The 17,331-nt window shown below is 43.5% G+C and overlaps 1 protein-coding gene and 1 non-coding gene across 22 annotated transcripts in view; one reads left to right on the forward strand and one right to left on the reverse strand.

The window, feature by feature from the left end:
- MAGI2 (membrane associated guanylate kinase, WW and PDZ domain containing 2) overlaps positions 1–17,331 on the reverse strand; it is a 1,584,028-nt gene that overhangs the window by 126,526 nt on the left and 1,440,171 nt on the right. For all 21 annotated transcript variants that reach the window (XM_070071222.1, XM_070071223.1, XM_070071215.1 and 18 more), the window contains 3 exons: positions 15,510–15,666; positions 7,132–7,351; positions 5,712–5,855 (listed from right to left, as the gene is read on the reverse strand). In XM_070071222.1, the coding sequence (XP_069927323.1) occupies positions 5,712–5,855; positions 7,132–7,351; positions 15,510–15,666 (521 nt within the window). The remainder of the gene's footprint in view (positions 1–5,711; positions 5,856–7,131; positions 7,352–15,509; positions 15,667–17,331) is intronic.
- On the forward strand, positions 15,732–15,862 carry LOC127491916 (small nucleolar RNA SNORA61). Its single transcript, XR_007920843.2, has one exon. It is a non-coding gene; the product is annotated as a small nucleolar RNA SNORA61 (small nucleolar RNA).

The following is a 17,331-nucleotide window of genomic DNA, read 5'->3' on the forward strand; positions in this document are numbered from 1 at the left end:
ATTACAAAACATTCAAGAAAGAAGCAGAAGAGGATACAAATAAATGGAAAAATCTTCCATGTTCATGGAATGAAAGAATCAATATCATCAAAATGTCCATTCTTCTGGAAGCAATTTTCATATTCAATGCAATACCAATCAAAATACCAAAGACATTCTTCTCAGATCTAGAAAAAATGATGCTGAAATTCATATGGAAACACAGGAGACCTTGAATAGCTAAAGGAATCTTTTACAACAAAAATAAAGCTGGACGCATCACAATACCAGATTTCAAGTCATACTGCAAGGCAGTTATAATCAAAACAGCCTGCTACTGGTACAAAATCAGATGGATAGACCAATGGAACAGAATAGAAATGCCAGAAATCAACCCCTGCTTCTACAACCAACTTATATTTGACCAAGGGGCTAAAACCAATTCCTGGAGCAAGGACAGTCTATTCAACAAATGGTACTGGGAAAAACGGATTTCCACAGGCAGGAGTATGAAGTAGGACCTCTACCTTATACCTTACACTAAAATCCACGCAATATGATTAAAGATCTAAATCTATGACCTGATACCATCAAATTATTAGAGAGCATTAGGGAAACCCTGCAAAACATTGGCACAGGCAAAGATGTCTTGGAAAAGACCCCAGAGGCATAGGCAATCAAATCCAATTTTTTTTTTTTTTTTGACAGGCATAGTGGACAGTGAGAGAGAGAGACAGAGAGAAAGATCTTCCTTTACCATTGGTTCACCCTCCAATGGCCACCGTGGGCAGTGTGCTGTGGCCGGCGCACCGCGCTGATCCGATGGCAGGAGCCAGGTGCTTCTCCTGGTCTCCCGTGGGGTGCAGGGCCCAAGCACTTGGGCCATCCTCCACTGCACTCCCTGGCCACAGCAGAGAGCTGGCCTGGAAGAGGGGCAACCGGGACAGAATCCGGTGCCCTGACCGGGACTAGAATCCAGTGTGCCGGTGCTGCAAGGCGGAGGATTAGCCTAGTGAGCCGCGGCGCTGGCCTTCAAATCCAAAATTGACAAATGGGATTACATCAAATTGAGAAGCTTCTGTACTGCAAAAGAAACACTCAGAAAAATGAAGAGATAACCAACAGAATGGGAGAAATTATTTGCAAACAATGCAACTGATAAAGGATTAATAACCAGAATACACAGAGAGATCGAGAAACTCCACATCAACAAAACAAACATGCCAGTTAAGAAATGGGTGAAGGACTTAAATAGACATTTTTCAAAAGAGGAAATCCAAATAGCCAACTGACACTTGAAAAAATGCTCAGGATCACTAGCCATTAGGGAAATGCAAATCAAAACAATGTGGTTTCACCTCACCCCAGTTAGAATGGCATTCATACAGAAATCAACAAACAACAAATGCTGGCCAGAATTTGTGGAAAAAGGTACCCTACTCTTGTTGGGAATGTAAAATGGTAAAACCACTATGGAAATAAGTTTGGAGATACCTCAGAAATCTGAATATAGACCTACCATATGATTGAGCCATTGTACTCCTGGGAATTTTTCCAAGGGAAATGAAGTCAGTGAACAAAAGAGTTATGTGCACCCCTATGTTTATTGCAGATCAATTCGCATTTGGGTTGACATGGAATGAACCCAAATGCCTTTCAACTGAAGACAGGCTAAAGAAATTATGTGATATGTATGATATGGAATACTACACAGTGATTAAAAAATGAAATCTGATCATCTGCAACAAAATGGATGAATCTGGAAAACATCATACTTAGTATAATAAACCAGTCTCAATGGGGGCAAATACCATATGTTCTCCCTCATCTGTGATGCCTATCAGAGCACCTAAAAGGAAATTTGTAGAAGTGAAATTGACACTTTGAGAATAATGACTTGAACAGCCCTTGTCTTGAGTGTAGAAGAATTTTTTTTTTCCTTAATGGAGAATGGGACTGGGAATGAAGAGGGAGGAGGAGTTGGCTTAGGAGAGAATGTGGGAGGGTGGTTATCACGGGAAGAATCACTATATTCCTAAAGCTGTACTTATGAAATTTGTACTCATTAAATAATTGGTTTCTTTGGGAAAAAGAAAAAAAAATTAAGTGTGTGTGTGTGTGTGTGGCTTTGGTATGAAAGAAATATTACATTAAGTTGAAGGTGGAAGAATCAATTAACAAAGAGAAATATGCCTCAATGTCTCAATGGAGGTGAAGAACTTCGCGCTAGTTTCTGTTTTTGAGTTTATTTATTATTATTTGAGAGGCATGGTGGGGGGAGAGTACTCCCATCCTTTGGCTCACTCCCCATATGCCCACAGTAATCAAGCTGGGGCAGGTTGAAACAGAATTCTGGGAACTAAACCTAGGTTTCCTAAGTAGGTGTCAGGGACCCAACAACCTGAGCCTGCCAGGAAACTGGAACTGGAGGCAGAGCTGGGATTCAATCCCAGGCACTCCAATATGGGATCCAGGTGTCTTAATTATCATTTTAATGACAGCCATGAATGTCTAGTTCATCACCTACTTTTCTCAGGAGTCTTACGTTATACTCATGGAATTAACAGTTGCCTTATTAGGTACTTAAAATCTATGTATACATGGACACCAGTAGTATTGGGCGGGGACTTTACAATAAAACTTAAAGTGGTCCCTAATTAATTAAATTGTGAACTTTACAAGTTGGAAATCTATATATTATCCAGTTTATGCACTGGTTTAAAATAATCAAACCATTAAATCCATGCAAATATTCAATCCTTGTCCTTGCTGAGACAATTCAAACACATCTGAGAACTAAAAGTTATTGTCAGTTAGTGAAAGCACTAATGAAGAAAAGATTAGCTTTGAATGACTAAATTGGACATTACATAGAAAAATAATAATGAATTGATTATGTGTTGGAACTAGAGTAATTGCTGGTCTTTAAGTTTACAGATACAAAGTATTACCTCAATCTGAGAAGAGATAATATGAGCACCTTCAAATATACATTATGAAGTGGTCACTTGCCCTGCCCTGGAGTCTCCCACCCTAGATAACCTCTCCATTGGAACCACAAAGGAGAAAATCCCAAACATTTGACTTTCAAATACAATACATAAATACAGAAGAAGAAAAAGGTCTTCTATATCTCCCTACCAAGTTACCTGCCTTATTTTAATGATCAGAGATAAAATCAGCCAGTAAAAGCTGAGTCATAGGTTTTCTGTTATTCCCGTCACTCATTATCTTTGAGAATTTAATGATATATATATATATACACATATCTACACACAAATGTACACACTATAATTGAAGGCAAACTAATCCATGTTATTTAAATCTGGCCATAATAATTCCTCTTGGAGAGGTTTTGCACATAAAAAATAGATTGTTTTGCAAAATGGTATAGCAAATGATGAAATATTGCCTATTTTCATAATCTTTAACCAGAAGTGAAAATACTACTTTCTGAAGACCAGGTAGAGGACTTATTTTATCACCTGCCAAAGAAAAAGCATCTTTCATGAGATTAAGCACCTGTCCCTAGAACTCTACATTTGTATTTACATGGATTTAAGGACCTCAGATAAACCATTGGAACAGGACAGAAATCTCCTTAGACAAGCATCTAGGAGGGTTAACAAAGCCTGAGCCACACACAACCTAGGTGTATCACACCTGTGTCAAGACATCTCCCCCAACCTCAGTGTTTTGCAACGTTGGTTGGCACTGAATTTTCCTGGAATTTTTTTTAATTTAAAATTCTATTTTATTTATTCAAAAGACAGCATGTCAGAGAGGAGAAGAGACAGGTAAATGGACAGAGATCATCCATCTTCCAGTTCATTCACCAAATGCTTGCAACAGCTGTGGCTGGGCCAGGTCAAAACCAAGAGTCAAAAACTCAATCTGGGTCTCCCATGTGGGTAGCAGGGATCCAACTGCTTGCGGAATCACCTGCTGCCTCCCAGGATATGCATTAGTAGGAAGCCAGCAGACCTGGGACTTGTATCCAGGCAGTCTGATATGGGATGCACGCATATCTGATATGGGATGCACCCAAGTGGTGTCTTAATGGCTACACCAAACATAAGGATCCTGGTCGTTTCACTCATGGTCATTGTACTGTATTGATTTCACCTGCACTGCAAAGGTTAATTTTGTTTTATTTAACCTCTTGTGAGCTGGCTTTGCAGCATGTTAAGAAAGTGCCCTCCGGTTTATAAGGAAGTTGTGGCGCCAAGAAGCCACTTAGCGGCTTATCTTAAAACCATGTCCAGATGGAGTAAGGAGAGGCTGCTGTTGGCCCAGGGCAGGCACCGCCAGTCTCTGGAGTTAGCCTTACCCAGGTACAAATTCCAGCCCAGACACCTTCCCTTTGTCAAAGCATCATGGAGGAGGGCAAAAATAGATGCAAGCTGCATTCTTTATATTTTTGTACTTGGGATGATTCCTTGATTTGGGAATGAGATTTGCAGATGGTAGAGTTGGTGGCAGAAATCACAGGTTCAACTGTCCAGGGATTGTTGTTTGGTGAAGGTCAGCACAGGAATCGAGTTCCAGAACCCTAGAGCCACAGTTTCTCTATAATAACTTAAAGAGCAAGGAGGGAGGGCAAGCATGCATTCTAGATTTTATTTATAATAACTGACCTTTATTACATTCTTGCTAGTTACCATTTTAAAGAGTGAGGCAGAGTTAGTACGTTGCTATCAAGTTTTGTTTTGTGCCCTTAGATGAATCAGTTACCCATTAACCACATGCTTCAAAGCAACTGTCATATTGAAAATCCCACTCTCCACTAACACTCTAGTTGGAAACTTCCTGGGGTGTTTATTTGATCTAGTAGTTAAGAGACTGATTGGGATTCTCACTTCCCACAGGGAAGTACCTGGGTTCAGTCCTGAGCTCTGACTCCTGACTCTGCTACCTGCTAAAGCAGAACCCTGAGAGGCAGTGGTAATGGTTTACGTAGGCTGGTGCCACGGCTCACTAGGCTAATCCTCCACCTTGCGGCGCCAGCACACCGGGTTCTAGTCCCGGTCGGGGTGCCGGATTCTGTCCTGTTTGCCCCTCTTCCAGGCCAGCTCTCTGCTGTGGCCAGGGAGTGCAGTGGAGGATGGCCCAAGTGCTTGGGCCCTGCACCCCATGGGAAACCAGGAGAAGCACCTGGCTCCTGCCATCGGATCAGCGCAGTGCGCCGGCTGCAGTGCGCCGGCCGCAGCAGCCATTGGAGGGTGAACCAATGGCAAAGGAAGACCTTTCTCTCTCTCTCTCTCACTGTCCACTCTGCCTGTCAAAAAAAAATTGTTTATGTAACTGGGTTCCTGCTATCCATGTGGGAGACCTGGATTGAATGCCTGGTTCCTGGTTTTGGACTGACCCAGCCCCAGCTGTTGTGGGCATTTGCAGGAGTGAACCAACAGTAATGTGAGTTGTCTTTCTGTTCTTCTGCTTCTTAAAAAAAGAGTCTTCTATAATTTTTAAGGGAAACCTGTATCTGGGGGGCCTTTTATCCTCAATTATGTCTATAAACAGAATTATAAGTCTATCAATTATAAGTCTATAAACAGAAAAAGGAGAGATACTATTAAATGGCATTTGGCCAAACCTTCAAACCGTTGGGTCGTGAACTGCAAATAAGGCCAATCCTGCATCAGGTCGTGCTTCTGGTCCAGTGCTCAGCACTCTTCCAACTCCACACACGGTTTTCATTCAGCAATTCTATAAACAGAGATTGTTCTTACCCTCATCCTTCCATTCCTTATTGCTGGCCCATCTTCTGCCAATCTCAGCACGTACAAATCCATCTTGTATTCCCTTCCTCCACGAATGCTGAATCCAAATCCTTTGGCTCCTTTCTCCATGTCCACAGTGAAATAGTCGAAATCCTTTGGGGTTGGGGAGAAATGAAATAAGCAATTGTTGAGAATCAGAGACACCCCGGTGGCCAGTCATTCTGTTCCCCTTCTCTCTTCTAGTTGATGTGAGCCAAATGATACGACATTGTGAAAGGAAATAATCTGATTTCATAACCTTCAAGACACAAGACAGAATTCCTAAGGCTGGAGTGGGTCAGAACACAGTTTACTTGGTTATGAAACTACTGTGTAGCTCTTTTCATTTGGTTTTCACCATAATCATCACAGGGAGGACTGACTGACATAATCTTTCAAGTTTCCTTATTCACTGCTGTTGAACGTGACAAATGCACGTATCAGTCACGTGTGTGTGATGTGTATGTATTTATGTAAATTATACAGTTTATTATAGCAGTGACTGTATCTCCCAGTTGCACAGGCCTCTGCATATCCAGTTAGGGTACACTGAATCAGTTTCTCTATGATCTAAAGTGCAATGTGTCCAAGACTGCCTGATCTTCATTGTTTGCAAAAATCTCGATGCATAAAGGTGATCACCAGTTCATAAAGAAACACACTGTAATCTGATAAAGTTGACATTATAATTTCTGGCTTGGCAACTAGTTTCCAGGGATGGGTATTTACTAGACATCAAGCTCTGGTCTAGGGAGCTTTCTGCCAATGTTGGCTCCTCAGGTGGGCCTGTATGGCGGCCCCTCCTTCCGGGAAGCTGAAGCTCAGAGGAGTTAAGGAAACCTCTGTGACAGGTATCCAGCGTCAACAGATAGCTGCAAGCACACCACTTGCGGGGCAGATAGGCACCGGGTGGTTGTTGCAGAGGCTATGTTCTGGATGGCAAAACCCGGCCTCATCTTTCCCTTGCATGGGGTGTCGCCCTCTACCGCCTGGTGGGAAGTAGGGATTCAAGTAAATAATTACGGACCTAAAATACTTCCACTGTTGACCCCTGGGAAATTTTTCTGCACAGTAGCACTGTCTGAGGTTCCAGAAATGAGCAGTTTTTCAGCTCTGACAAGGAATGGACTGGGAATCGCTAGCTAGGGGTAGCAGAGTTTATTTCATCCTACCCGCTACTGATTGACTGTACCATTTTATTCAGAAATACATTTATCTATCGCACACACTTTCAGGATGTAGCTGGTACCCTGACAATGTCAGAACTAGGGGTAGAACTCTGACTCTGTCCTGGAAGGATGCTCTTTCCTCAGGTCCCTCCCCGCTCTCTCCCCGCTTCTATTTCAGCACGTCTCGGTTGGGGCCTGCTGTGATCTCCAGGGTGGAGTACCTGGGGCTGCCTGTAGTCTGACAGAGGGTACTGCCTCGTGTCAGGGGAGTGCTGCCTGTAGTCCAGCAGGGGAGGCTGTCTGTACTCCACGGGCGGGGGCTGCTGGAAGTCCCCTCCTGGGGGTTGCCTGTAGTCCAGGGGTGGCTGCCTGTAGTCTGTGAATGGAGGCTGTCGGATGTCTGGTTTCACATCTTGCCTTGCTTTGACTTCCGATCTGTAACTACACAAATGAAAATGGGATTAGCTGTAGGGCTGCAGCATTCTAAGGGGACCAGAATGATCTCATGGCCTCCAGGCAGATCCAGCCGCAGCAGCTGTACAAGTCCCTCCTCTGGGTGGTCCTGTGGCAACATGAGCAGGAGAAGCTTAAAGAAATTTACAAGCCAGTGCTGAGCTGTATAGTCTTCATCTGGCTCCTTAGGAAATCAAGATAAAAATGGTGGTTCAACCAGAACTTTGTGGTAAAAGACTCATGGATATTACCCTTTAACTTTGGCAAAGAAAAACTGTACAGTCACAGCAAAACCTGGGAGTTAAACACTTAACTGTAAATCCCCAAGTATCAGTGTATCTTAACATAACTTAACTCTTTCAACAGCACCCCCCCATCCCACCCCCCACATTCTCCCCTCTCCATCTCTCTCTCCTTGGCAGATCATTCATTATTTCATGAAAATGTGATTGATGTGATCTTTAACTACTTCACAAATATATAAAGGCTATTTTATCCTGCTCAATTGAGGTTTTTTTTTTTTTTTTTTTTTTTTTTTTTTGACAGTCAGAGTAGACAGTGAGAGAGAGAGACACAGAGAAAGGTCTTCCTTTGCCGTTGGTTCACCCTCCAATGGCCGCAACGGCTGGCACGCTGCGGCCGGCGCACCGCGCCGATCTGAAGGCAGGAGCCAGGTGCTTCTCCTGGTCTCCCATGGGGTGCAGGGCCCAAGCACTTGGGCCATCCTCCACTGCCTTCCCGGGCCACAGCAGAGAGCTGGCCTGGAAGAGGGGCAACCGGGAAAGAATTTGGCGCCCCAACCGGGATTAGAACCCAGTGTGCCGGCGCTGCTAGGTGGAGGATTATTAGCCTATTGAGCCACGGCATCGGCCTCAATTGAGTCTTTTAAAATGGTTTTCAGAGGTTAAAGGAGTGAGAGTAAAATGTAATCACCAGCTACAAATCAAGTAAAAAGTCACTGGCTCATTGGTAAAAATCAGCAACATATCACACAGAGGTTTAAATCCTACACCATAGCTATCAGAGTTAGTATGAGATAATACTGAGGTCCTAAGATGGAAGGGAAGGCAAAGATGTTTCTGTCCCATGTTTGTCTTTTGCTTATTTCTAGAAATCAGAAATATGAGCTTAATGTACTTTTGTGAATAAGACTGCAATTGGGAAATTGAGAGAGTTCTTTGTTCAAAAGGAGAATGGAATGGTTCATAATAAGGAAAACTGATGGGTTCATAATAAGGAAAACTGAAAAAAAATCACTGTCATTTAGAGACCACTTAATTCTATAGCTCTTTGCCTTTTTTGGCCATGACAAAAAATATGACGGACTATTCAGGAATGCAGGTAACTTACAAAACATATTTTATGTAATACCAATTTATTTAAAATTCATATAGAAAGTATGAGGAATTGAGAAAGTATTTAGTATCAAGAAAAAGCTCCGATGTGTCAGGAATACTGGTTAAAAAGCAGTAGAATTTTTTAAAATTTCTTTTAAAGATTTTTATTTATTTATTTGACAGGTAGAGTTAGAGACAGTGAGAGGGCGAGACAGAGAGAAAGGTCTTCCCTCCCTGGGTTCACTCTCCAAATGGCCTCAACGGCCGGCGCTGTGCCGATCCGAAGCCAGGAGCCAGGTGCCTTCTCCCGGTCCCTCATGTGGGTGCAGGGGCCCAAGGGCTTGGGCCATCCTCCACCACTATCCCAGGCCATAGCAGAGAGCTGCACCGGAAGAGGAGCAACCAGGACCAGAACTGGAGCCCATATGGGATGCCAGCGTCGCAGGTGGAGGATTAACCTAGAGTGCCGTGGCGCCGGCCCCAAAAGCAGTAGAATTTTTACTGTTGAGACTAGATGGTTTCTCTACTGGATGCTGACTAGTATGAAATATTTTTAAAAACCACTCAGCTGAATCACTGCAATTAGTGAAATCTAATATTTGAGGAGAACACATTGAAAGTGTGTGGTGACAGATGAGTTTATCTGGGGCTCTTGGAAGGGGATTAGTAATGAAGTTATTTTAATCAACCCTTTGATTTAGTCCCATTTGTTAGCTAACCCAGCAGCGGGCTGACATGCCTTTTGTGACTGCATAATTCAGGCTTTGCTTTGTACCTCAGTTGTCCACACCTAGTGAGAGTGTGCATGCTGAGAGCAGAATTATTTAAAATACACTTTGAATATGATGCTTAATTATGCAAATATATGCATTAAACAAAAGGAACTGAACTCAGTGTCATCTGTTGGAGCGTGTTGATTCCTCTCTAGAAATAGTTTGCTTGGTGGTTTAGATGTTTACACTATTTTAAGTTCAAGAATAGTCCCTTTATTTTTTGTAGCCTGTGGGGTATTGGTAGGAGACATCCATTATGTGCTTTGAATCCAATCATGATGTATCACAAAAGAGGGGGAAATGTTAAGAGACTCCCCAAAGGTTACACAATTGACTAGCAACAGGAACAGCTGGAACCTGGGACAGCTGTCAAGCAGGTCACCAACTCTCCAACCTCACTCGACACTGGTGTCATGTGTCATGATTTTAAGTTGAACTGCACACTAAAGAATTCTTTGATAAAGTAAATGTAGTTAATTGTTTATGAGTGTTGCTAACTTTAAGGTAAGTGATAACACTGTTCAGGCAAAACTTACATTGCTTTGAATTTGTGAAACACTTTATTAAGGAAAATTCAAGGTAGTTTAAAAAACAGGCTTTTTTAAAGTTCCTTTACCTAGGAAAGAAGGTCATCCATATAACTTTACAGCTATTAATTTCATTATTAAACAGAATTACGCATGATAAAACCCGACTGCTACAAATTCCAGCATGTTTTTTGGTATGACAAAATTCCAGAATCAAGAAACATTGCAGATGGTGTGAATGCACACCTTTTGCTTCAAGTCTTGAGCATCCAGTCTTCAAAGCCTGTGAAAGAAGTCACTTTGCAATGTTCTTCCACTGACCTTGCTATTTTAAATTGCAGTCAAATATCAATTGTCCTTGCTGGGAAAGGTATACTCTGCTATTTAGACTTAGCTTGGTAATGCATCCCACAGTGGCTCTTTGTTTTCAACAAATGCTCTTCCTTGAATAGTACAATGCTTTGGCTGTGGTTGGTCCCCAAGGGTTCCAGTGCTGGAGACTGGATTCCCCACATGGTGGAGTTAAGAGATGGTGGAACCTCTAGTAGGTGGGGCCTAGTGTAAGGTGTTTAGGTCACTGGGGGCATGGTCCTTGGGAGTAATTAATGTAGCTCTCATGGGACCTGGTGAGTTCCCTTGAGGGTGAGTTGCTATGAGAAGGGCAAGCCTGCCTCTCTCTGACTTGCTGTTTTGCTCCGTGATCTTTTCCAGATGCACTCCTGCCACTGTGACCCATCCACTGTGAAACCCTCATTGGAGGCTGCACCAGTGGGACCGCCCAAGCCAGGACTTCCTGCCTCCAAAACTGTTAAATAAACCTCTGTTCTTCACAAATACCCAGCCTCAGCTATTTTCTTGCAGCAACGGAAGATGGATTAATACAAATAGTACTTGACTTACATTCATATTAAAACTCATTTATGTTTTCTGAGCAACTCATTTATGTTTTCTGAGCACAGATCACACAGAAATGGGGAGAAGTGTGCAGGGTGTCCTGGAAGCTAGTCTAAGCATAAGTAAGACAGGATAAAATATTGCTTGTTCTAACTCACAGAGGAGATTGGCAAGCGATTTTCCTTTATTTCATCCTGCTGTAACACGGGGACTAACTCAACTTGACATGTAGGTGGGCATTCCTTGTACAAATGAAGTAACAGGAAATTCATACTGTGCACTTGGCAAATAAACTGTCTTGGAGGCATTTCTAGCCCAATCTTGAAAGGCAAAGAGTTTTCCCTCTGATGCCCTGTCTTTTTTAAAATTAATTAAGTATTAATTTGAAAGTCAGAGTTAGAGAGAGAGAGAGAGAGATCTTCCAGCCACTTGTTTTGCTCCCTAGATGGCTGCAACAGCTTGGGCTGGACCAGGCTGAAGCCAGCAACTAGAAGTTTTTCTCCAATCTCACACATGAGTGGCAGGGGACCAAACACTTGGGCCATTTTCTACTGCTTTTCACAAGCTATTAGCAGGGACCTGGATTGGAAGTGGAGCACCGGTGACCATATGGGATGCTGGCATCACAGGCGGCGGCCTAACCTGCTGTGACACAATGCCAGCCTTTAAATGCAGCTGGGAAAAGTTCTGCTGTCTCTATAACTGAATTTCTTCATTTATATGCAAACGGGCCACCACTAATAACCAAAGTGGTAAGCCAGGAAACCTGAGTGCTAATTAAGGGATCTGGAATTGGAGTGGGCACTTCCCAGGCTGTTAACATCACTGAAGCAAAACAGCTAAGAATTCTGGGCAAACATATTGGGGATTTATAAAAATTTGGATTTGTTAATACTAGAGATAGGAAATATTTTATTCTGTAGTCAGGGGAAAAAAAAACAAAGCCAACAACCCAATGACCAATTTCCTCTGTGATAGGATAGTGAGCTAGCAGCAGGTGGGATCCAATAGTGGTCTGACCCAACTGTTGCTCCCTCTAGGGACTATCACACCTCAGCAATGAAATTACCCACCCAAGGCTGGAAGCACGAGCCATGTCGGAGGACTCTGGGAAGGAAAAGTTAGATTGTGGTTGCTGCAAGATTAATCTATAATGGCAAAGCCAAGAAGAAGAGTCTGAAGTTGGCTCAGCAGCTGCTGGAATGCTCCAGTCCTTCCTCCTGAGGTTCAAGTGGATCCTGGGGAAAGCCAGCGCAATCTCTTGAAATAACACACAGTGAAAGCCAACGCACATCTGGGGCTTATCACAGAGGCACCCAGGACTTTGTTTCTTACAGACTGCAATTTTCCCCTCTACATTGCTTTCTGGGCTGTTTCTCTTCCCTGGTATATATTAAAAATGCAAACAGCGGAGGACAACCAGACGTTTATTTTTCTGTGACAGCGCACAGGGGAATCAGTGTAGAATGGGGCTTTATGGAAATACCACCTGTGGCACAGGGCAAATATTGCAGTAGTGAGAGTGATGAACCCAGAACAATGTGGGAATCAAACACAGAGCCTCACTGCTTCTTTACCAACTCAGGAGGCAGGAAGTGTTCGAATCACAGAGGGGACTAGTGAGGGTTTGGTACTCAGAGACTTGTCCCCGTGAGTTCTGTTTTTCTCCTGCTGTATGGGGGGAAACAAGATGGGAACATGTTTTCATCTTTTTTTCTTTAGTAGCTCAACCCAGCTTAGGCTCCCCACCATGCAGCAGTCACAACACTGTCTTTACGTGACAGCCCCTCTCCTGGACTTTCAGAGCGCCTTATGCACATTAGCCCATGATGCGTGTCTCTACCTCTGTGTGTGGAATGAAGAACTTCATTAGATTGTGGGTAGGAGGACACGAGGTTACCAGTCCACTTGAACAACAAAAATGAGAACATTTATGAATGCCTGCATATCGTCCGACTGCCCCTCCTCTCCACACCATCACCCTCGGGGCCACTCCTTTGCAGCCACCTCCTCACTGCTCAACCTGCTTTACCCTGGCTGCCTCCTGTCTGTTCTCTGCAAGGCAGACTGGCAGAGCTTGAGAAGCAAATGCAGTGATGGCAAGGCTCAGCTTAAAACCCTACAGAGGGCGCTGGTGCTGTGGCGCATGCAGCTCTAGCATCCCATAAGGGTGTTGGTTCAAGTCCTGGCTGCTCTGCTTCCAATCCAGATCCCTGCTAATACTCCTGGGAAAGCACACGAGAGACCTGGAAGAAGCTCCTGGCTCCTGACATTGACTTGGTCCAACCCCAGGCGTTGCAGACATCTGGGGAGTGAACCAGCAGATGGAAACTCTCTCTGTGTCTCTCCTGTAATTCAGTCTTTCAAATAAATAAATAAATTCTTTAAAAAAATGAGGAAATCCAAATGGCCAACAGACACATGAAAAAATGTTCAGATCACTAGCAATCATGGAAATGCAAACCAAAATCACAATGAGGTTTCACCTCACCCCGGTTAGAATGGCTCACATACAGAAATCTACCAACAACAGATGCTGGCGAGGATGTGGGGAAAAAGGGACACTAACACACTGTTGATGGGAATGCAAACTGGTAAAGCCACTATGGAAGGCAGTCTGAATTTCCTCAGAAACCTGAATATAACCCTACCATACAACCCAGCCATCCCACTCCTGGGAATTTACCCAAAGGAAATAAAGTTGGCAAATAAAAAAGCTGTCTGCACATTAATGTTTATTGCAGCTCAATTCACAACAGCTAGGACCTGGAATCAACCCAAATGCTCATCAACAATAGACTGGATAAAGAAATTATGGGACATGTACTCTATAGAATACTATACAGCAGTAAAAAAAACAATGAAATCCGGTCATTTGCAACAAAATGGAGGAATCTAGAACACATCATGCTGAGTGAATTAAGCCAGTCCCAAAGGGACAAATATCATATGTTCTCCCTGATTGGTGACAACTAACCAAGCACCAAAAAGGAAATCTGTTGAAGTGAAATGGACACTATGAGAAACAGTGACTTGATCAGCCCTTGTCCTGAATGTTGATGTACAATTTAATACTTTATCCCTTTTAGTATCTTTTTTTGTTCTACTTAATACTATTGCTTGAACTCTGTAATTAACATACAATTATTCTTAGGTGTTTAAATTTAACTGAAAAGTGATCCCTGTTAAATATAAGAGTGGGAATAAGAGAGGAGATGTACAATTTGGGACATGCTCAATCAGACTTGCCCCAAATGGCAGAGTTAGAAATGTGCCAGGGGATTCCTATTCAATCCCATCAAGGTGGCATGTACCAATGCCATTTCACTAGTCCAAGTGATCAATTTCAGTTCACAGCTGATCACACTGATAGGTCTAAGAGTCAAAGCGATCACACAAACAAGACTAGTGTCTGCTAATACTAAATGATAGAATAAAAAAAGGGAGAGAAAGATCCAACAGGGAAGCAGGATACACAGCAGACTCATAGAATGGCAGATGTCCTAAACAGCACTCTGGCCTCAGAATCAGCCCCTAAGGCATTCGGATCTGGCTGAAGAGCCCATGAGAGTATTTTAGGCATGGAAAGCCAAGACACTCTGGCAAACAAACAAACAAAACACCTAAATGGAAGATCTCAGTGAGTGAGATCCCAGTAGAAAGAATGGGCCATCAATGAAGGAGGTACCTTTCTCTGAAGGGAGGAGAGAACTTCAACTTTGACTATGACATTGTCTAAATAAGACTGAAGTCGGCGAACTCAAAAGGCTTCCATAGCCTTGGCAACTCATGACTAGAGCCTAGGGAGATTACTGACACCATAAACAAGAGTGCCAAACTGTTAAGTCAACAACAGGAGTCACTGTGTACTTACTCCTCATGTGGGATCTCTGTCCTTAATGTGTTGTCCAATGTGAAGTAATGCTATAACTAGTACTCAAACAGTATTTTATACTTTATGTTCTGTGTGGGTGTAAACTGATGAAATCTTTACTAAATATATACTAAATTGATCTTCTGTATATAAAGATAATTGAAAATGAATCTTGATGTGAATGGAATGGGAGAGGGAGCGGGAGATGGGAGGGGTGCTGGTGGGAGGGAAGTTATGGGGGGGAAAAGCCATTGTAATCCATAAGCTGTACTTTGGAAATTTATATTTACTAAATAAAAGTTCAAATACAAAAAAATGCCCTCCAGAAACCCCCAGTACACTTAAGACAAAGACCCCACACTTTAACAGAGCCCTATAGGGGTGATCCTGCCACGTTCACTGGTTTCGTTGCAAACTGTGCCCCTCTCCCTCTACTCCCTGGAGTCCTCCCAGTGTGCTCCTCAGTTCCTGAGCCCTGCCCATCTGCAACAGCTCGTCACTTCTTCAGGGAAGGCTCTCCTACCTTGAAGGACAGATACTTACTTTACTTACTTATATTTACTAATAAACCCACTCAAAGATCTGAGAATCACACACTGGTGTCCATGACATTCCTACTTCATGAGGACCACCCTCTCCCCCTTGCCTGGGTCCTGTTCTGTCCCTGGATGCTCCCTCTCCCCACCTCCCTCACCTCCCTCACCTCTTAGAAGGAATGGGAAAAGCTGGAGGAAACTTTACCTGCTTTCATGTCCTTGCAGCTGCAGTGGCTGAGGAGGAGCTGGCTGGGCGACGGGACTGTTGGGGGTGGCTGGGCTTGGCTGGGCCGAGGGGCTGTGCTGCTGGGCCGAGGGGCTCTGCTTCTCTGAGCTGGGTGCCGAGGCCGGGCTGTTGAGCTCTGCGATGGGGGAACCAAAGTGGCGCATGCAGTCACTAGGCTGGTACTGGATAAGAGGTGACCCGACCCTCCAGTTCCCCTTCCCATTGGATTGGAACACTGGTCTTGGTGGTTGTACAAGGAGGAAAAGTGATACTGAAGCTGGCTTCATGGTGTTGTAGTCTGATATACAGCATCGGGTCAATTTCCAACAAGGAAGCAGAAAAAAAATAGAGGTGACCCGAGGTGGCAACCCTAACCCCTCACGATCAAGGCTATGGTTATTTCTGTTTCTGCTCGACTTTTAGATAGCAGGTGAAACATATCAGGTTCCAATACCATTCCTGGAATTAGTATTCTTTCATTAATTATAACTTGCCAAACAAGGTTATGAACAAGTCTCTTGTTGTTTGGTCAGAAGAAAAGATCACACAGAAAATCTATTAAACACATGAAAAAATCATCTGGGGAGAAGGTCTGAAATATATGTGTATTCTATCTTCCTCACACTGCTTGCAGAGAGAAAAAGGTTTAGCTATTATTATTTTTTTGGTTGAAATGAGAATTCTTAAGTCTTTCAAAGTGTGGGTGAGGAACTAACCCTAAAATAGGAAATGCTTTCTGCAATCTCTCTCTGCAGTCCCTGTCAGTCTTACTGTCAAATAGCCAGCCCTTTGTACCCCACAGTTCTCCAGAAACAAACAAACCAAAAAGGCCACTGGACTCAGGAAAGTTCATAAAGCTGTTCTCAACAAACACGTTTCAGACCGGGAAAGCTGAGACGCATGTCAGATTTCTAGTGAACGATCTTGCTTACACGTAATTTCCACTGAGTATTTTATACACACTGATGTCTGTGGATAACAGGTTAAAAAACCCAAGGTCATTTTCATTGGGGGTTGGGGGATTGGGTGATTTATTAGTGTTCCATTAGAGGCCATTCCTCTCTTCTTTTCTCATAGAACAAATTAAAAAAAATTCCCCCCATTTATATCAGTGTCTCCCAACCTTGGCACTATTGACATTTTGTGCCAGCTCATTTGTGCCAGGGGAATGGTTTTGTGCACTAGAGGAAGTGTATAGCAGGATACTTGGCCTCTAACAACTAGATGCCAGTAGCATGCCCATCCCAATCACGACAATGAAAAATGTCTCCAAGACATCACCAAGTGTCCCCTGGGAGGACAGAAACACCCCAGTTAGGAACCAGTGTTTTCCATTGGAAGTCAGTGGCTGGGTGGCCATTTGATGTCTGCATGTCAGACAGTCCTCAGATGGAATCACAGGCTGACTGGTACCCACACTGAGTACTAACTGAATGGGCCCATCAGCCCCTGTGGATCACACGGTCCCCTCACTGCTGAGCTCCAGGGACTGAATTCTCCAGTACCATTACCAGCAACTACAAACCAGTGATGAACCCATTGTATCTGTCCGTGCTGATAGTATAGTGTACTGAGCTGAAACTCAGAATACCACCATGTCCTGAAGGTTTGGCTGTGAGTTGCGATGCTTACTACTACTCATGGAGCCTCAGGGGGGAGTCCTTGCGCAGAGAAAACTCAACTGATGAGACGGGAGCTGTAAATTCTTAGCAGATGCGGCATGTTCTACATGAACTTGCTTTATACCACAAAACTTCATGCTTTCCAAAATCAGTCTGACTCTGAAGACTCCTCCAGAGAT

Source organism: Oryctolagus cuniculus, chromosome 3, assembly GCF_964237555.1.
Source record: "Oryctolagus cuniculus chromosome 3, mOryCun1.1, whole genome shotgun sequence".
In the NCBI taxonomy this organism is placed as follows: Eukaryota; Metazoa; Chordata; class Mammalia; order Lagomorpha; family Leporidae; genus Oryctolagus; species Oryctolagus cuniculus.